General features: G+C 38.1%; 1 protein-coding gene across 2 annotated transcripts in view; it reads left to right on the plus strand.

Annotated features, from left to right (window-relative positions):
* The window catches only part of ARMC8 (armadillo repeat containing 8), a 120,293-nt gene that overhangs the window by 13,227 nt on the left and 85,387 nt on the right, over nucleotides 1–21,679 (plus strand). For both annotated transcript variants that reach the window (XM_027586619.2, XM_027586618.2), the window contains exon 2: nucleotides 15,627–15,703. In XM_027586619.2, coding sequence (XP_027442420.1) covers nucleotides 15,627–15,703 — 77 coding nt within the window. The remainder of the gene's footprint in view (nucleotides 1–15,626; nucleotides 15,704–21,679) is intronic.

Raw genomic sequence — 21,679 nt, forward strand, 5'->3', positions numbered from 1 at the left:
ATTATTTGGATGGTGCTTTTACATGGAGTTTTCCTGTATGTTCTCTCATTTGTTTCACATTCTATGAGGCAATGTCACCATTTTACAATTGAAGAAATAGTCTCAAATTTTTATTTTTGCCCTAAGTCACAAAGCTAGTAAGTAATAGAATGAGAACTCAAACCCAAGTCTTCAAATGACAGATCATTTGTTCTTTCTACCACACAATTCTTGAGTATGTTAGAAATAAAGAACATTGGGTGCCTGGGTGGCTCAGATGGTTAAGCATCTGCCTTCGGCTCAGGTCATGATCCCAGGGTCCTGGGATCGAGTCCCGCATTGGGCTCCCTGCTCCTTGGGAGCCTGCTTCTCCCTCTGCTTCTCTCTCTCTCTGTCTCTCATGAATAAATAAATAAAGTCTTTAAAAAAAAAAAGAAATAACATAATATTTTAATGAAATGTACATATGGCAAGACTTCCTTGCCAAATGAAATAAGTAGTTTGATATTTTCTTATTAACACTGTTACTCTTCATTTTCTAATAAACTCATTGTTTTACTTCAAATTTTAAAACAGCAGTTGAACACTTTTATAGTTCTTAATTTTTAAGTTAAATCCCATACATGGCAAGTCTGGAATTTAGTAATTTGGCTTCAAAACCCTTTCTTAAGGATGTTTTTTTTTTTCAAATGACAGGGATTTGTTTATTTTCATATATTGAGATATAATTGGCATAAAGTATTATATTAGTTCCAGGTGTACAGCATAGTGTGAAATGGTCACCAAAATATGTCTAGTTACCATCTGTCCCCTTACAAAGTTATTGTTAGTGTTATTGACTCTATTTCCCATGCTTCATGCTGTATATTACATCCTGTGACATATATTTATTACTGGAACTATGTATTTGTTGATTTCCCTCATGCATTTGGCCTGCTGCCAACCCCCCCCCATTAATCTCTTCTATCTATGAGTTTGGATTTCATTTTGTTTTGTTTTTTAGATTCCACATATAAATGAAAACATGAATTATTTGTCTTTATCAGACTTATCTCACTTAGCGTTATACCTTCAGGGTTCATCCATGTTGTCACAGATGCCATGATTTCATTCTCTTTTATGTCTGAGTAATATTCCATAGTATATACCATTGATTGACCCTTGAACAACATGAGGGTTGGGACACTGATCCCCCCGCCATGCAATCAGAAGTCCACATACAACTTTTGACTCCCTGCAAACTTAACTACTACTAGCCTATTTTTGAACAGAAGACTTACTGATAACATGAACAGCCTAATATCACATATATTGTATATATTATATACTGTATTCTTACAATAAAGCAAGAGAACAAAATATTAGAATAAGGATGAAAAATACATTTATAATACTATTAAAAAAATCTGACATAAGTGGACCTGTGAAATTCAAACCCTTGTTGTTTAAGGGTCAGTTATACATGTTAAATCTTCTTTATCCATTAGTACATTGAATACTTAGTTATTTTTCATACCTTGGCTATTGTAAATAATGCTGCAGTGAACATAGGGGTGCATATATCTTTCTGAATTAGTGTTTTTGTTTTCCTCAGCTAGATACCCAGTAGTGGAATTGCTGGATTATGTGGTAGCTCTATTTTTAGTTTTTTGAGGAACGTTTATACCATTTTCCATGGTGCCTGTACCGATTTATATTCTCAGCAGAGCACAAGGATTCCCTTTTCTCCACAGCCTTGCCAACACTTATTTCTTGTGTTTTTTATTCTAGCCATTCTGACAGCTGTAAGGTGATATCTCATTGTAGTTTTGATTTGCATTTTCCTGATGATTAATGATTTTCAGCATCTTTTCATATGCCTGTTGGCCATCTATATGTATTCTTAGAAAAATGTCTATTCAGATCCTCTGCCCTTTTTTTAAATTGGCTTGTTTTTTTTTAACTGGGTTATATGAGTTCTTTGTGTATATATTAGATATTAACCCCTGATAGGATATATGATTTGCAAATATCTTCTCTCATTTAGTAGGTTGCCTTTCTGTTTTGTTGATGGTTTCTTTTGCTGTGCAGAAGCTTTTTAGTATGATGTATTCACATTTGTTTACTTTTGCTTTTGTTTCTGTTGCCTTTGGAGTCAGATCTAAACAAACATTGCCAAGACCATTGTCAAGTAACTTTACTGCCTATGTTTTCTTATAGGAGTTTTATGGTTTTAAGTTGTACATTCGTTTTTAATCTATTTAAAGTTTTATATATAGTGTAAAATAGCTGTCCAGTTTTATTATTTTGCATTATAGCTATTCAGTTTTCCAACATAATTTAGAAACTGTCCTTTCCCACTGTATGTTCTTGGCTCCTTTGTTGTAAGTTGATTGACCATATATAATTGGGTTTATTTCTGGGCTCTCTGTTCTGTTGATCTACTTGTGTTTTTGTGACATTACCATACTGTTTTGATTACTATAGCTCTGTAGTGTAATTTGAAACCAGGGAGCATGATACCCCTGGCTTAGTGTTTTTTTCCTCTCAAGGTTGTTTTGGCTATTCGAGGTCTTTTGTGGTTCCATATAAATTTTAGACTTACTTGTGCTCATTCTATGAAAAATGTCATCAAAATTTTAAGAGATTGAACTGAATCTGTAGAATGCTTTCAGTAATATGGATATTTTAACAATACTGATTTTTCCACTTTACGAGCACAATATTTTTCCATGTATTGGTATCTTTGGTTTCTTTTGCCAGTGTCCTATAGTTTTCAATGTATGGGTCTTTGACCTCCTTGGTTAAGTATATTACTGGGCATTTTTTTCTTTTTGTTGTAATTATAAATAGGATGGTTTTCTTGACTTCTCTTTCTGATAGTTCATTATTTGTTTTTGTGTATTAATTTTGTATCCTGCAAGTTTATTGAATTCCTTTATTAGTTTTAATAGTTTTTTGGGTGTAATCTATGGATTTTCTATATATAGTGTTATGTTTAGATTCCTTTCTTATTTTGTGTATTTACCATAAGTTTTTGCTTTGTGGTAACTGCGAGGTTCACATATATCATCTTGTGTATGTGATAGTCTATTTTAAATTGATAGCAACTTAAATTTGAACACATTCCAAAAGTTTATATTTTTACTTTCTCCCACCCCACATTTTATGCTTTTGATGTCACTTTCTACATCTTTTTATTTTATGTATCTCTTGGCTAATTATTATAGGTTTAGTTAATTTTATCGTGTTTGTTTTTTAACCTTAGTAGCTTTATACGTGATTAATACACTACCTTTACTACATATTTACCTATTTCAGTAAGAATTTTTGTATACTTTCTTGTTATTCGTGTCATTTCTTTTCAGTTTAAAGAAGTCCCTTTAATATTTCTTGTAAGGCTGGCTTAGTAGTGATGAACTTTTTTAGCTTTTGTTTGGAGAACTATCTCTCTTTCAATCTGAATGATAATCTTGCTGGGTATTCTTGGTTGGAGATTTTTATCCTTTCAGCACTTTGAAAGTGCTGCCTTCTGGTTTGCCACTGCCTTCTGGTTTGCAAAGTTTCTGCTGTAAAATCTGCTGATAACCTATGGGATTTCCCTTGAACATAACAATTTTGCTTTTCTCGTGCTGCTTTTAAGATTCTGTTTTTAACTTTTGACATTTTAATTATAATTTGTCTTAGTGTGGCTCTCGTTGGTCCATTTTCTTTGAAACTCTCTAGGTTTCCTGGACCTGGATGTCTGTTTCCTTCTTTAGGGGAGCTTTCAGCCATTATTTCTTCAAATAAGTTTTTTGTCCCTTTATTTTCTCCTTCTGGGATCTCCTGTAATGCAAGTGTAATTCCACTTGATGTTGTTCCAGAGGTTCCTTATTTTCATTTTTTTAAATTATTTTTTTCTTCTGAGGGTTGCTGGAGTGGTGGGGGGTGGGAGGGATGGGGTGGCTGGGTGATAGACATTGGGGAGGGTATGTGCTATGGTGAGCGCCGTGAATTGTGCAAAACTGTTGAATCACAGATCTGTACCTCTGAAACAAATAATGCAATATATGTTAAGAAAAAAAAAAAGAAGAAGATAGCAGGAGGGGAAGAATGAAGGGGGGTAAATCGGAGGGGGAGACGAACTATGAGAGTCGATGGCCTCTGAAAAACAAACTGAGGGTTCTAGAGGGGAGGGGTGTGGGGGGATGGGTTAGCCTGGTGATGGGTATTAAAGAGGGCATGTTCTGCATAGAGCACTGGGTATTATGCACAAACAATGAATCATGGAACACTACATCAAAAACTAATGATGTAATATAGGGTGATTAACAGAACAATAAAAAAATTTAAAGAGAAAAAAATAAAAAAGGGGTCAATTTATTAAAAAAATTATTAAAAATTTATAAAATTTATTTAAAAATTTTATTTTTTATAAATTTATAAAAAAATTATAATTTTTTAAAAAAAATTATAAAAAATATTTTTTTCTTTTTGCTGCTCTGTTTGGGTGAGTTCCATTGATTTATCTTCCAGCTCACTGATCTATACTTCTTCCACTGTATTGAATCCCTCCAGTATATTTTTCAGTTCAGTTATTGTATTCTTCAGCTTTGTGACTTCTCTTTGGTAGTTTCTCTTTGTTGAAGTTCTCTCTGTGTTCATCCATTCTTTCAAGTTTGATGAACATTTTTATGACCATTATTTTGAATTCCTTATCAGGTAGATTACTTGTCTCCATATCATTAAAGTCTTTTTTCTGAGGTTTTGTCTTGTTCTTTTGTTTGAAACATATTTCTCTGTTTCCTCATTTTGTTTGACTCTATGCATTTGTTTCTGTCAGGCAAAACAGCTACCTTTCTCAGTTTTGAAGGAGTGTTTCCCCCCGCCAAGATCTTATTTATTTATTTATTTATTTGAGAGAGAGCATGCATGTGAGCAGAGGGGAGGGGCATAGAGAGAGGGAGAAAATCTCAAGCAGACTCTGTGCTGAGCACGGAACCCAGTGTGGGGCTTGATCCCACGACCCTGAGATCACAACCCGAGCTGAAACCAAGAATCAGCCACCCAACCGACTGAGCCACCCAATCGCGCCTTGAAGGACTGGTTTTAGGTAGGTTCTGATCCTTCTTCTTCAACCTTGCCCGAGCTCTTGGTTGTTTCTTGCACCTTTGTGATTGTCCAAACTGCCTGATTTAATCTTGATATGCTGCCATTGTTGTGGATGTGCCAAGACTTATCAGCTATCCAAGAGAAGGAATCTCTTTTAGCATTTAGTTTCAGGCTGATTGGAAGCCAGACCTTTAGGCAGCAGCTTTTCAAGTGTGCAAGTATATGCAGTCCTGTGGGGCTGCAATTGTAATTCCTGTGGGCCTCTAGACCAGAAAATCTGGAGGTGTCTCCAGGGCAACAGTTGAAAAGTCTGGGCTCCAGACAAGTGTATAAACTCCTTCTTGGGGAGTCTTGTGGTATTTCCCTGGGAGTGCGTTTTTAGCCTCTAGATGTGTGGGGAACTTGATGCCTATCCTTCAGGCTAAAGCACTGGGCTAAGCAAATAGCCTTTTTTCACAGGAAGACTGAGGTTGTGTTTCAGTCTTCTGTCTCTGCAGTGCTTTGGGGTGGTGGCCTGCCACAAGAGCTGTCTGTCCAGTTGTTACAGTCCTGTACAGCTCTGGAAAGCCAACCGTCTTGGCCACCAGGGCTGGGTAATCAAGAGATGTTCCCTGTGTGGGTGTGTGTGCCTACTGGCTTCAGCAAGGCAGCTGGAGAGTGTGGTGGGTGGGGCAGATTCACAGGCTTCAGAGAAGGAGCAGAAAAATGTCTTGTCTGTGATTACCTGTGGGCCTCAACAATGCTGTGAGAAAGTGCTTTGTCTTTGTGTGTGCTCCAGCTTTAGGCTGGAAGTGGGAGAATGCCACTGCCACTGGTGTTTACCAGCCCCAGCTAGGGGGCAGGGGAATATCACAACCACTTGCACTTGTGGACTTTAAGTAGGCAGAGGGAGAACTCAGAGACCATTTGCACTTGCCTGCTCTAGCCAGGGAGCAGGGTAGGACTCCAACCACCCATGCTCTCTGGCCTCAGCAAGTGCCAGGACCACTCCCCACCCTGACGCATCCCAGCAAGGCAGTGGGAGAGTGCCATGTCCGAGGTTACCCACCTGTGCTGGCCTAGCAGTCTACATGGAGAGTTCAACAATGGTGTCAGCCAGCACCTCTGTCTCTGGGGAGCATTTCAACTGTCCCTCACCCCTCTAGTTGATGCTATTAGATCAGCAAATGATTCTCCTTCACATATAATCTACATGCTTCTCAAACTGCTGTTTTTTGTTGGGTCCTGGGACAGTGAAACCACATATGAGCCCTCCAAGCGGGAAATCTCAGTTTCCTATAGCACTTTAGGACCCCTGGGTATTAGCACCATTGGTTTTCTAAGCCATCCTGGGGACTTGTTTTTCTGGTATAGATCTCAGAGGCCAGGGTGCCCAATGTGCACACCAACCCCTCCCTTCTCTGGGAGAAGCACCTAACTGGTAAGATCCTTCCCTGTTGTGTGCCATGCCAGGGCATGCAAGACCGTGTCTCTTCCTCTCGTACCCATCTAGATGTGATCTTTTTATCCTTTGTTGTGAAGAGCATTTCATCTAGTTTTCAGATCTTTTTAAGAGGGAAGTGGTCCAGCGGCGCCTGGGTGGCTCAGTCGTTGAGCGTTTGCCTTCGGCTCAGGCCATGGTCACAGGGTCCTGGGATTGAGTCCCTCATTGGGCTCCCTGCTTGGCGGGAAGCCTGCTTCTCCCTCTCCCACTCCCCCTGCTTGTGTTCCCTCTCTAGCTGTGTCTCTCTCTCTTCAAATAAATAAAATCTAAAAAGGGAAATGGTCTGTATGTAGCTGTATTGGTGCATCCATGGGAAGAGATGAGTTCAGGATTTTGGCATTTGCTGAGGCCTGCATGGGTGGTTGGAGTGTCCCCCAACTCCCTGGCTTGTGCAGATGTGTGCAAATGGTCATGGTTCTCCCTCTTCCTAGCTAAAGTCTGCCATTTTGGATCCTCCTCCCAAAGGGCAGGGTTTTAATTCAACCCCAGTCATGGATAGCTTATTCAGAAGGGTAATTAGAGATTGTTTTAGTTTGCCTTTTCAGGATGTCTGACCAGTTTTCTGAGCTCTAACTTTTTCCTTTTTTGTACTATTAAAGAAGAATTAAAGGTAGGATGATCGTACAGCCTGATTTGTTTCTAGCTCTCATTTATGTGTATTACTCTGTGATAATGATTAATAGTGCCCTCTTTCCTTCTTTAAAATTGTTCTAGTTTGGATGATAAATTTGAAGGTGTATTGTTATCTCTAATACTGTTACATAACAAATTACCCTAAAACTTAGCTGCTTAAAACTATGTTTATTATCTCACAGTTTCTGTAGGTCAGGAATTCAGGTGTGGCTTAGCTGATGCCTCTGCCCCAAAGTTTCTTGAGAGGTTCCAGTCAGGGTGTTAGCAGGAGCCGTGTTTTGTTTTTTTGTTTTTGTTCTTAATTCTGTTTTTTTTTTCCTTTAAGATTTATTTATTTGAGAGAGAGAGCATGAGCAGGGGGAAGGGTAGAGGGAGAAGGAGAGAGAGAACCCTCAAGTGGACTCCATCCCAGGACCCCAGGATCATGACCTGAGCCAAAATCCAGAGTTGGCCGCTTAACTAACTGAGCCACCCAGGTACCTCTAGCAGGAGGTTTTACCTGAAAAGCTCAATCGAGGGAGAATCTATTTCCAAGCTCACTCACGTGGTTATTGGCAGGATTTAGTTCCACGTGGGCTGTTGGACTAAGGGCTTCAGTTCCTGCTGGCTCTTGGCTGGGGGACTCCTGCAGTTCATTCTGTATGAGCCTCTCCATAGCACAGCATGGAAGCTGGCTTTTCACACACACATACCAAGCTCTGAAGTGACATCCTGTCACCTCCACTACATTCTGTTTGCTAGAATCAAGTACCAGGAGGTGGGTATCACTGGGGGCCACTTAGAGGCTGCCTAGCCCTAATAAAAGGGAAATAGCTTCCATTAATACTTCTCCATAATGGAATGCAACTCATTACCTGTTTCTGTTTTTGTTTTCCTGCAAGAAGAAATTTGCTTTAGGATTCTCTTTATTATAGTGATTGGTACCTGTTTGTACACACAGTGGATTCAACTCTTCTTAGAATTAACTCAAATTCACAAGTTTGGTATCTGCAGACTTTCTGTTAAAGGGTTCCATGTACATTTTCATGTAATATAATTTCAGGGGGTGCTAGTAAGCATAAAATATCACAGGTTTTTAATATATACATTTGTGGTGGTTTTATTGCAGCTTTGAATGTGTAAAATGAGTTCAGATCCAGGTTTTAAGGGCTTGCTAGGTCATTTGTTTGAAGTCTTGTGCCAGAAGGCGGCAGTCACAGTCTGACCTTGGCTAGCTTTGCTCTCCTTTATGGGCATAAACTGTACCTTGAGCTTTAGCTGGCTGCTTGGCACATTCACTCAGTCAATTGGAAGGATGGAAGAATCACCATGTGTACAGCTAATGGAAGCTACATAAAGCAATTTAAAAGGGCATTGGTGGGTTTTTTTGTTGTTGTCGTTTTAAATAGGCTCCATAACCAGTGTGGAGCCCAGTGTGGGGCTTGAACTCACTACCCTGAGATGAAGATACGACCTCAGATCAATAGACACTTAACTGACTGAGCTACCCAGGTGCCCCATAAAAGGGCATAGGTGTTTTGAAGTGAAGATGAAGCCACATCTTGAAAGGACAGGACATCAGAAACCCTCCTAACCTTCTTGTCTCTCTGGGCAGGAGGGAAGGAGGAACCCCAGTGCTTCTCATATTTCTGGAGTAAATTTCCCAGATCAAACTGTCCCTCCCCACATTGTTGTTGGCAAGAATGAAGAAGAGCCCCAAAGTTCTTTCTACCCCTACCTCCCCCACACACTCCTGCTCTTTCCCTTGAGGTCGTCAGGATTAAACTCTTTATGCCTGTTTACATTAACTACAAGAAGCTCAAGGCTCTAGGGTCATTCCTCTTGTGCATATAACTCTTTTTACTTTTCTATCTAGATCTCTTGCCTTTCTCCTGCCTCTTCTCTGAACATTTCCTTCATCTTTCTTGTTTAGACCGAACTGGGATTTACCCCCGATGATACTTTTTCCCAACTTTCTTTTGTAAACTTCTCAGCTGGTGGCTCTTTTTCCTTCTCTATCTCTCATATCCATCCCTTCTATCCCTAGAGATGGAGATAGAGGCTTGCTCCTCATTGTTCTTTTCAAACTCCGCTCTTTCCCTTTTCTCTAAACACTCCTGCTCTGTATCTTATCAGACTCTACCTTGTTGTGCATCCATAGACCCCTTAGTTCATTCTTCCTCATTTCTTTGAGATTTTAGCTGCTAGCTTATGGTCACTTTCTGTAGCATTACTTGCGTGATGATTTACGGAAATTTCATTGCCTATGTAGACAGTTTTTCTTTTTTTGAAGATTTTATTTGTCAGAGAGAGAGAGCATGCGCAAGCAGGGGGAGCGGCAGGGAGAGGGAGAAGCAGGCTCGCCTCGCCAACAATGCGGGCCTCAATCCCAGGACCCTGGGATCATGACCTGAGTCGAAGGCGGATGCCTAACCAACTGAGCCACTCAGACGCCCTGACCATTTTTCTTAAACTGTAGGCTTCCCCGATGATCATATCCTCCATCCTGCCTTAAGGTACTTGTTCCCATGGTCATTTCCTAGACCTTGACCTTACCAATAACTAAAGTTCCTCCATAATCTCAATTTCAAATATCCTGCCCACCACCTTCTGTCCTTCTAAGCCACTCCTTCTGCTGCCCCAATATCAACAATCCTTCCACAGTCCATCTGTTATCTGCTGTCTATTAATCCTACCACTTTTTCACTGGCCTTTAATAGGTTCATCATTATAATTGCAACTTCGCATATACCCTCAACTGAGCTGACCCTTTCCCCTAGCTTTGTCATCCTTGTGTGGTGAAATATTCCGTGTCTGGTTAAATCCAACTCTCTTTTTCATGCCTATTCTGTACATTTTGATGTTGCTGAGGAAAACCACAGCCATGCTGACTAGTTATACTTTAAATTCATAACCATGCACCTCAAGAGAGCTAGTGCTGTCTGGCAGTCCTGGTACATTTTCTTGGCCCATTCAGTGTCATTGTCTTCCTCCTTTCTTCGTACCACCCACCTCCCCACGCACCCTCACCATTTTTTACTCTCTAAAAATAGGAGTAATCACAGACAGTGTCCACAAGTGCTCACTGCCATATCCATCTACTTAATTCTCTCTGGTTATTGTACTTTCCATGTTCTACTTGGCCAGTAAATCCCTTTCCCTCTCAATTATTCATGAACATAGTTCCAAAAGTTCTCCCCCTGCCCCAATGCAGCATGTTTTTTCTCTGTTAAAAAAATTTCCATCGGTGGCTCAGTCATTAAGCGTCTACCTTCGGCTCAGGTCATGATCCCAGGGTCCTGGGATCGAGCCCCACATCGGGCTCCTTGCTCAATGGGAAGCCTGCTTCTCCCTTTCCCACTTCCCCTGCTTGTGTTCCCTCTCTGGCTGTCTCTCTGTCAAATAAATAAAAATCTTTTAAAAATTTCCATCAATAAATAAGTATGTTCTAATTTATTCCATCTTTTAAAAAACGCTCTCCCAACTCCCACTTCTCCCTCTAGGTACTACTCTGTTTCTTCATTCTCCTTTCCACAATGAAACTCCTTGCAAGAGTTGTCTGTATTTACTTTCTTTAATTCCTCTTTTCCCCTTCTCTCTGAAGTCCTCTTCAAGCAGGCATTGGCTTCACCACTCTGCCCATACTGTTGTTGTCAAGGTTGCTGATGACTTCCCTATTTCTGTATCAGGCCCTAGTCATCATCTTATGCTATACTTTATTAATATTTGGCATATTTGATTACTTTCTCCTTGAAACAGTTTCTCATTTGGCTTCTTGGAATTCTGCTTGATCCAAGTACGCCATCGTTCAGTCTTCTGGCCTTGCTTTGTCCATGGTAAAGTGAACTCCCTTAGTGAACTCGTCCCATTCGCAAGCTGATAATTCCCTGATTTGTATATCTAGCCCACAACTGTCTCCTGAACTCCAGATTCATATATCCAACTGCCAACTTGACATTCTCACTTGGATGGCTAATAAAATTCTCAAACCTAATATGTTCAAAACTAATTTTTGATCTTCTCATTCAAACCTGCATCACTCACAGTCTTCCTCATCTTATTAACTGACAACTCAAATCTTTCTAGATACTCAGGCAAAAACCCTAAGTGTTATCCTTGGCTCCTCTCTTCTTTCACACCCCATATCTATTGTAACAGCATATCCAACTTGACAGTCATTTCAACTTCAACATTTATCTGGAATCAGTGAATTGTATTACCTTCAAAACTCTTGTCCTAGTCCAGTCTACCATCATCTCTGAAATGACAGCATTTCTGATACTGAAACAGCCTCCTACCTAGTCTCCCTGCTTTTGTCCTCTAGCCCCTCCACGTATTTGTTCTAAGATTGTAACCAGAGTGATCCTTTTAAAACAAGTCAGTTCGGGGGGTGCCTGGGTGGCTCAGTTGGTTAAGCAGCTGCCTTCGGCTCAGGTCATGATCCTGGTGTCCTGGGATCGAGCCCTGCGTTGGGTTCCCTGCTCAACAGCGGGCCTACTTCTCCCTCTCCCTCTCCCTGCTTGTGTGTGCTCTTTCTCTCACTCTCTCTCTCTCTCTGTCAAATAGATAAATTTAAAAACATTAAAAAACAAAAAAAAACTAGTCAGTTCATGTCTCTTTTCCCAAAACTGTAATGGCTTCCCAACTCAAGCTATAAAAAGCAAAATCTTTAGAATGACCAACAGGGCTCTATACCAGCCCTGTCCAATGGAAAAATAATGCAAGCTATACATGTAATTTTAAATTTTCTACCAGCCATGCTGTAAACGTAAAAAGAAAACATAAATTAATCTTAATACATCTAACTTAAACCAATATATTGTATGTTATTTCAACAGTAATCAATATAAGGAATTATTAAATGAATTATTTTACTTTTTTATAGTAAGTCTTCAAAATCTGGTGTGTATTTTATACAATTTGGATGCCAAATTTTGATGGGAAATACTTGATTGGCATTTAGGTTTCATAAAATTTACAGTTGAACAAGTAGATTTGCATACCCAAGTAATTCTAAACATTCTTCAAGGTTTTCTAATAACTGAATCCAGTATTGGTTTTTAAATTTAAAATATTAATTAAAGTTAAAAAAATTAAAATTCAGTTCTTAGCTACAGTTCAAATGCTCAATAGCCATATGAGGCCAGTGGCTATCATATTAGACAATGTAGCTCTTTACCATCTGGCCCCTCTTCTCTGACCTTATCTTCTGTGGCTTTCTCCTTCACTCATTCTGTACCAACTATAATAATGGCCCCCTGTTCTTTGATCACAGCAGACACTTCCCATTTCAGAGCCTTTGCATTTGGTGTTCTCTTTGCCTAAAAAGCTTTGCCCCCAGGTGGCTACATGACTTCATCCTTCATCTTCTTCAGGTCTTTGCTCAAATGTCACCTTCTTAGAGAAGCTTTTCCTGACCAGTTTGTTTAATAACTATACCATTTGCCTTCTGTCTCAAATTCTTACATTTCCAGGTTGCCTTTTGAAAGAAGGGAGACGAGGGCTGAGAGGGGAGAGGTGACCTGATCTACAAAGGGAAGCAGTGAAATATGAGAATTGTTCCATACAGAAAAATCAATGAATATGTTAGGCAGAAGCATAGAGTAAAATTGAATAAGTGACTGTATCCCCTCAGCTCACTGCTACTTAGGCAGCTCAGAGGATTGTTTTGTTTTTTTTTTGTATGTCTGTATACATGACTTGACCCCCTTAGAGATTGTAAGCTCCTTAAATGCAAAATTCTGCCATAATAGCCTTTTGGATCTTCTTTGGCACCTAGCATAGAACTTTGACCAAAAGACAATCTGTATTCCAATTATGGGCCATCTGTTGATTAGCCTTCTGTGTTTTATATTCTTCGTGGCATCTACCTTCCCTTCTTTGTCAGTGCTAGCAACTGGTATATACTTGCTGATGGTATATGGGTGTTGGCTTCACATGTGCTATGGCTGTGATTGGGACACTGATTTCTTCCTTGTCCAGTCTCGTGCACTCTTATTTGTTTTCCAAAACCAACTCCTCTAAGGAGTCTTCATCGCTGATTCTCCTAGTTTATTAACTCCCTCCTCAGTGCTGCCTGTATGTATGTATACTTCTGTTTTGTATTCTAGTAGGGAACATAAACATGTAAACATAATTACAATAGAAAATGAATTCTTGAGGACAGGGACCATGCCTTATTCATTTAAAAATCTTTAATGCTTTCCTCAGTGCCTTGCATATAGTAGGTACTCAGTGCTTGTAAAATTGAATGAACCAAGTACAGAGCAGTAAAGAGAGTTGCTGTTAATGGGCAAAACTTATGTTGTTTAAGATGCAGGTCTTAAGCCCAAGTGTCTTTTTCTAAACCACATTGAGAGGCAAGAGATACAGAGCTGTGAGAGAGTATGTGAAGAGGAATAGTAAAATCCAAGATCAATCCCTAGATAGAAGGGAGGCTAAGGTTCTGAGGGACTCAGAAGAATTTAGTATGTTGGAAAGCCAGGGAAGCACGTGTATTCAAAGGGAGTGATGAAACTCATCTGTTTGTATTACAGGAATACTGTTTTCAGTTTTACTCTGGATTTTGCTCTTGATATATTATTTCTTGATGTATTTGTACAGTTATTTGCGTCCCTACTTAAACTTTGACAATCTGGCATCAGGGTAAAGATCCATCCCTCATTTGTTAACTAAGAGATTGGGATAAATACTTTTTTAATTATGAAACTTTTTTTTTTAAGATTGTATTTATTTGAGAGAGAGAGAGAGAACATACAAGCAGGTGGAGGGGCAGAGGGAGAGGGAGAAGCAGACTCCCTGCTGAGCAGGGAGCCCAACACTGGCCTCGATCCCAGGACCCTGGGATCATGACCTGAGTCGAAGGCAGACGTTCAACGGGCTGAGCCACCCAGGCGCCCTAGGGATTGGGACAAATACTTATTAAGAATCCTTCTAACTCTGTGGTTCTGTTATTTTGAGTAAACCAGATCCTATTATCAGGTACTTTAATGGAATCCTGTTGGGCACAAGTATTTCTATCAGTTTTGCTTGTTTGCTGCCCCTGTTTGTTCTTTATAAATGGAGTGCACACTAAAAGTAGGTATTTGGGTTGCCTATGAGGATATTTTGGTAGTAAGCTCATAATAGGAAAAAATATTTTGATTTTGAATTAATTATATTCTCAGAAAATTGGAATTTATGCACTTTTTCTCCAGAGATACTTTTGGTGACTCAGGAGTTTAAGCTGGCACTGTGTCTTGTCAGTTAACTGTTTCTGATCAGGGGTTCTGGGTAAACTGGAACAGTATTTCTTCCTCTCGATGCTAATTCATGACGAATGGATGGCAGTACATGAGCATATTTCAGCAGGCCTCAGAAAGAAACAGAAGGGATGAAAATTCTTTTTCTCTGGTTCTTAAACATATGTTCTTTGTTTTAAAAAATGAGGCGCCTGGCTGGTTCAGGTGGTAGAGCATGCGACTTGACTTCAGGATTGTGAGTTTGAGCCCCACCTTGGGTGTAGAGATTACTTACTAAAAGAAAATCTTAAAAAAAAAGAAATGAAAATTAAATATAAAAAATATTACTCCTCCAAATAAGTATTTATAAGAAATAACATAATAGAGGAAACTCCACAATACAAATAAAAGGAGGTGTCTGCCTTTCTTCTTTATGTTCTAACGCTCCCCTTCTATGTAGCCTCAGCCACTTCAGACTAGACCACTCTGTTGGGCTTAATAAATCTCTCTCTTTTTAAAAAAGATTTATTTATTTGGTGGGGGAGAGGCAGAGGAGGAGTCTCAAGTAGACTCCCCACTGAACACAGAGCATTGCTCACTCTATCCCAGGACCCTAAGATCATGACCTGAGCCGAAATCAAGAGTCAGATGCTTAACTAACCCAGGCACCCCTAAATCTCTCTAATTCTTAATTGCTTTTCCCTCACAGAAAGCACGACAACTCATTTACTTTAGTTTTTATGTTTACACATGTCTGCTTCCTATCAGTGTAGCTTCTCTGTGTCAGTCTGAAAGTCTTCCTCTTGCATATGGACTACCCCCTTGGACTTTTTATGAAGTGCTACCCCTTTTTTCCTTTCTGAGAGCCAGATTTTCTCTCCCTTTAGTGGGTACTAAACAGAAGCAACATTCCTATCTGTTGTTCATATGAAGGTGACATCCAACAGTTGATTAAGAAACTTACCTTGCTTCTTAACACTTATGCCCAGTTCTTCTGTTGGCAAAGCTTGCAGGGCTCACCACAAAGATCCCACTGTCTAGTTACGGTTTTAGGGAAAACAAGGTGTTCTCTTTCTTCCCCATCTTATTTATCTTGTCACATACTTTTCTCAGAATGATTTAATATATTAAGTATTTTATAGACATTCTAATGCATCTGCCTTAAATTAGATGAAATAGCTATTTGATGTTGTGGGTGATGCTGTGAATTTGTGATTTGCATGGCTTCAGATGTCATAATTTTTCCCCCCACTTTCTAGGAAGTAACAGCTAGCAGTCGCCACTATGTTGACAGGCTATTTGACCCTGATCCCCAGAAAGTTCTACAAGGTGTCATGTAAGTAGTATGTATTTAAGAGTCTATCAAAAAGTCTTTTTTTGTTTTGTTTTGTTTTTTTAGTCTTGTTTGTTTTTGTGTTTGAATTTGCCAAATATTATAATTCTGAAAATGCGGGGTTAAAACTTTTTTCTTCTGTTTTAGAAGGATCCCCGACATTCATGACTTTACTATTGTACTGTAAAGAGTTGTCTGATAGTTGTTCACTGACATGGTTAACTTACTTTTTTGTAGAATACTTGTTTTATCATTTTAAAACATGTTTTTAGAGAATGCTTTTGTGACTTTTATATCCAACAAAAGCAAAGGAATAAAACTGATGATCTTTTATAATTGTAAAGAGTGGGAGAATACATCAGTAGGGTTTTTTGTTTTATTTTGTTTTTGGTTAACTCACTGGCTATAAGGCTTGAATCTCCTACTGATGTTTTAAATCTCAGAGTTCAGAAAGCAGTCATTGGAAATCTAAATTCTTGATAATCTGAATGCCCATTTTTTTCCTCCAAAATTCCCTAGTGTTTAATGTGAGGAAACATTTTTAAGCAACAGACCCGAGGTGTTAATATTTTTAAAAACTTAAGTCAGATAAGTGTGATAAGATTGCAAGTGATTGAAAGATGAATTCTCTATCCTAAGAGCAGATTATTATGCTCTCGACACATGACTTCTAGGGGAGAAGGTCTAGCCTAAGACTCCTATTAGCGTTGGCAAACATGGAGCGCCCACAGGCTTGAACTGTGTCCAGGGGAAGGAGGAAACAAAAAAGGGTCAGGATGTTTGGTATAGCAGTGAGGGCACACATGAGTCCCTGTATTATTCTCTTACCCTGTTAGTGTCATCAGCCAAATAGTACTTTTCAGTTTAACTTTTGCTCAGTCATGGCAAGGCGAGGATGCTTTCTTTATAGAAGTATCTACAGATTGTAATTCTTATTCAAACCACTCCCCCCTATCTTCCCCCCAAAAAAGCGCATTGTATAAGGCATGTCTTGGGGATGTGGATTTGTAGGGTAGAGGCAAGATAAAAGTGAGTAAGGATGCTTGACTATTCAAATTGAGCTGGAAAAGAAGGGGAGGAGCTGGATGTAGACCCACCTGGCATACTTGACACCTTACTTCACATTTTCTCAGTTTACAGAATCAGGAGATTACAGTTCTTATTTTCTCATTATGTTGACCTTGCCTTTGTCCCCTTCACTAGGAGACTTTGTAATGATTTAATCAGCCCCATTTGTAGACTAGTTTGATTATTACCAGAAAAAGTGTTATTAAATCCATCTATTAAATAAATTAACACTCCTCCTTAGGCAGACACTCCCCACACACAGCCAGACAGTTTTGTATATTAGTAATCCTCGATATCATTTAGGATTGTTCAATAAATAGTTCAGTTGAAAATGTCAGACCCATTAAGTGTTCCATGAGTGACAGAGATGATGTATCATTATTTTTATTATGATTGCTAGAGCGGTTATTTAGGAGAAAAGCTAATTTTGTCAAGATTTCTGTGTGAAAGACTTTTATCTTGTATCAGAAATGAGTAGCTAATTCAGGTGTTACTTGTCACTCTGTGAAATTTCTCATTTCCCGAAGAACACTGTAGCTTCTTGAAAATTGATAAATAAGGCATAAAAAACAGTGGAAAGAGTATATTGTAACAAACAGGCTAAGGTGAAGTTTGATGGCCTTAGCACCTCTTAAAAAAGTTATCAAGTTTAGGACACTAAACTGTTAGCTAAGACAGATGAGCAAAATTTTTGTGGAGGGATGGTGGAGTACAAAGATTATGGGCTTTGGAGTTGGACAAGAGGTTGAATTCTTGGTTCTGACATTTCCTACTGGAGGCTTTTCCTAGCTGTGTGCTGGAGCAAGTTACTTAATATCCTTGAGCCTCAACTTCATCATCTCTAGAGGGAGAATAATATGTCCATCTTACCAAGTTGTAAGAATTGAGTTAGAAATTTAAAATCCAGTGCTTGGTATGTTGATAACCACAAATTGGCACTGAAGTGATTAATCATTATTGACCCTAATTTAACACAACTTCAAAAATAAGATGATTCTTTTCAAAGAAGAGAAAGAAAAACAACATCAAACGGAAACAATTCAAACTGATGGAGATGGTGGGGGGGCTAGAATTCTTAATTCAGACGAGAATGCAAGTGATAACATATAAACGTGACTGCTACTTACAATAGTAAAATCTGTTTAAAATTGGAAAGGCACAGATCACCCCAAATCTTTTTACTTTATGTCAGAATAGAGCTAGCCTTATATGGATATGTGTAGTGTGATTTGATAAAGTGTCCCTTTCCCCAGAGAAAAATTTATTCTTTCTTACTTACTATTTTCCTAAACTTTGTCACTGTCTGAAAATTAATTGTACGTAGTCAAGAGAATAAAAAGTGAACTATATTTTTAACATTTTATTCTTAAGTAACCTTGTCTAGTACTAAAATAATACAGTATTGATAGAGGAAAGGGGGAACCAAAATGAGGTTTAGGAAGAGAGTTGACCAATTTTTTTCTCTTTTATACACATTACATAGCTACCATTGAGTCATACAGAGACCATTACTAGACCAAAATAGGTAGGTAGAAGGGAAGTAGCCACACAGTGTAAACAACCAAAGGTACCCTCCTAACTTTAAGAAAAGAGAAGGTAGAAGCTGAAGTAATCAGCTTTGAGTCCAAAATATCCAATTGGAAAGACATTTTAAAAATTGGCAACTAGCTTTAGCTATGAGACAACCAGAGTTTTATCATTTTTCTAGCTATAAGCTTGATTTTTCTTAATAAGGATTGTGAACATATAAAACATACCAGCAGGAAAAACAAAATTGAAATTAAAGGCAAGTAAGGACTTCTCATCATGGTCTATAATCTGCTCAGCCATGTTAGAGCCACAGTCCTACCCATACATATAGGGAACTTCTTTGTAGCTAACCCATGTCACAAAGGACCATTTTACATAGTTAGTGAATGTGCCGTTATTGAAAATTACTGTTCAGCAACAGAAGTGCTTAATTTTCATTGTTGAAGAATGAGGAATTCTCTAGAAATAACTTTTATTAGTTGTACAATATTTGGTATAAATTTAAATGATTATATTGTATCAAAGGTTTGAATACAGAATCAGATTCTAAAAGAGCAAAGTTTCAAATACATAACTGAATCGAGGATCATTAGGTAGGATATAAGATAGATACGAACAGAGAAAACAGGGAGGTCCGTTGTGTAGGTCATGAATTATAGCCTTTGGAACCGAAACAGAGTAGCTATATCAAAGAAACTACACTGCATTGCAAATTCTGAGCTTCCTCTAGGAGACAGATCTGTATATTACCTTAAACAGTTACAGGATATTTTTTTGGTGAAGTTGCTAATGTATTAGCTCAACGATGTTAAATCTCCTAGTTGAAGAAGAAAACTATTCAACTGTTTATGTAGATAAAGTCAAAGCTGCTTAATACTGTGATTTTTAAAAAAAATATCTAATAAATTAGAGCACCTGATCTGGTTTTTACATTAGTGACTCTCTGGAAAAGATCAACAGATATCACTACATGGCCCTGTGTTGAAGAGCAAAAGGTGATAAAAGTCAATGTGGCTGTCTTTGTAGTTTCCAAGTTGAATAGAACTAGGAAACTAGACTGGATCTCTTGGTAATCTCAGGCAGGCAGTTGAGGGTACTGTAGAATTGTTGGGTGATTTTCACCAAGTATCCACTTCTAAAAAATATTTTCTGAAGTATTTTAATGTACTGATGATATAAGTTTATTTTGGTAATGATTACTTGATTTTTCTGGTTCCAGGAAATTATGTACCTCTGGTTTTAGTAGAACATAGACAGGTTCCATTTTTCTTGCATGAACTAAAGATAAGAGCTTTCATAAAATGAAGGCTTTGGATTTTGAGAAATTTTAAAGGATAATTTTCGGAATAATTCAAAAGAAATAATCCTGTCAGTTACTTTAAAAATGTTACAGATAAACATAAATAAAGATGACCATATACCAAATGAAATGGAGTGACTCTGAGTCTTACTTGTTTAAACCTGTGTATTCTGAGACAATTCAGTCTGTTTAAAAGGGTGGCAAGTTTTTCCAAAAATTATTAGATCAGATTGACATAGTTTTACACACAGATAGATAAGCTGTTTGTATGTGGTATTAACTTTGAATATCAAGAATAGCTGTATATTTGTATGCATATGTGTGTGTATATATCTGTCTTGTCATATTTGTAGAACATTTAACTGTATGCTGCCATATTATAATGTAACATTTTTGATGTTCTTTGGAATGATTATATGTATTAAAATATTTATTATTTGTTAAAACTGCATTTATTTTAATGTAGTTCCTATATTGTATTCTTCATTTTTGGAGAATGTAAGGTGATTTGTAATCACACATTGATAAAGAATTAAACATATTTCTGATTTCTGAGCTAGTATTTATACAAACTGGAACTGTATCTAACACCATGTACATTCCAAAAATCTACACAACAGGGTAACTTGTTTATAAGAAAGGATTAAATTACCATCGATTCTCAGTTCTTTTCAACTTATACATATAGTAGGTGCACAATACATGCCTCAGTTGAGTTGAAATGTGAAGTTCACTGTAAATTTCTCAAGTGCCTCTTGGATCAAAGACTTATCTTAGAAATAGCTTTGGTTTGGATAATAGATCACCATTATCTAATTCTTTTACAGTTGGCAGTTCACTTGTGGCAATGGTAACTTAATTAGAATATGAGCATATCTCACTCCCTAACCATGCCGGATAGCAGAAAGCTTATTATACTTGGATGTTTGGATGTTACATTCTCCAAAAAGACATCATAATTAATTATAATTACAGGGACAGAGCAGCGAGTATGTTTGTAATTTTCCAAGTCCAGATAGTTTTGTAAGTTGTTTATCATGTTGCCTTATTCTAGCTACCCACAAATGTATATTTCTCCTTATTTTACGGATATCTTAGGACCAGTGAGTTTTCAGAAGTAGGTCAAACTTTATACTCAGATTGTAGTTTTCAGTATCCAGTGTATTTTTTGGCTACTTCGCATCAGTTAGACCAAGGATTGAATGTACAGTATTCCAAATAGGAGCTTCTTCAGGTAAGTGAAAAGTAATACTGGTTCAAAATGATCTTTAGCTTGTGGCTTCAGCCTTCTATGATCTTAAAGATCATTTTCTGGTTCTAGATACTAGGTTTTCATTTAAAATTTATGCTGTTTTGACTGACTGACTGAAACTATTTCTCCAGCAGGTCTAGATCTCAGTTCTTTAAAATTTTTTTCCTATTGTTTTAATTGTAAAGTGCAGTGTTTACTTTCTGTCTTGGTTTTAATTTTTTTTTTTTTTTTTAAAGAGAGGGAGAGAGGTGGGTGGAGGGTGCAGAGAGAGAGGGAGAGAGAGAATCTTAAGCAGACTTCATACCCAGTTTGGAGCCCCACACAGGGCTCAGTCTCAGAACTCTGAGATCAGGACCTGAGCTGCAATCAAGAGTCAAATGCTTAACCAACTGAGCCACCCCGGTGCCTCAACTTTCTTGGTTTTGGTCACCATCCTGATATTCTAATTTAGATATAAGTTCTGGTAGGCACTGTACATGTTGGTTTAATAGTTGAGCCTTTTTCTCTACCTACTGAAAATTAATCTCTTTCAGAGTAAAGAAAGGAAGTAGAAAGGTTAGCCTCCATGTGAAAGTAGATGCCTCTTGAGTCCATTTATTAGTGGACAAATAAAAGTTTTTAGCTAGATTTTAACTGAGAATGTTCTGTGGCAAATTCATTTTTGTAACATAATAATATTGGCTTCTTCTCCCATCCTCAAAGAGTGGGATATCCCCAAGGCTTACTTTTTAGTTTTTCCACCTGGGTGTTTTTATCTTACCTGAAAGATTATTCATGTGTCCAAAATCAAGATAGATCCTTGTCTTGTTAAGGGATTTATTTTCTAAGC

Source organism: Zalophus californianus, chromosome 1 (genome assembly GCF_009762305.2).
Source record: "Zalophus californianus isolate mZalCal1 chromosome 1, mZalCal1.pri.v2, whole genome shotgun sequence".
Classification (NCBI taxonomy): Eukaryota; Metazoa; Chordata; class Mammalia; order Carnivora; family Otariidae; genus Zalophus; species Zalophus californianus.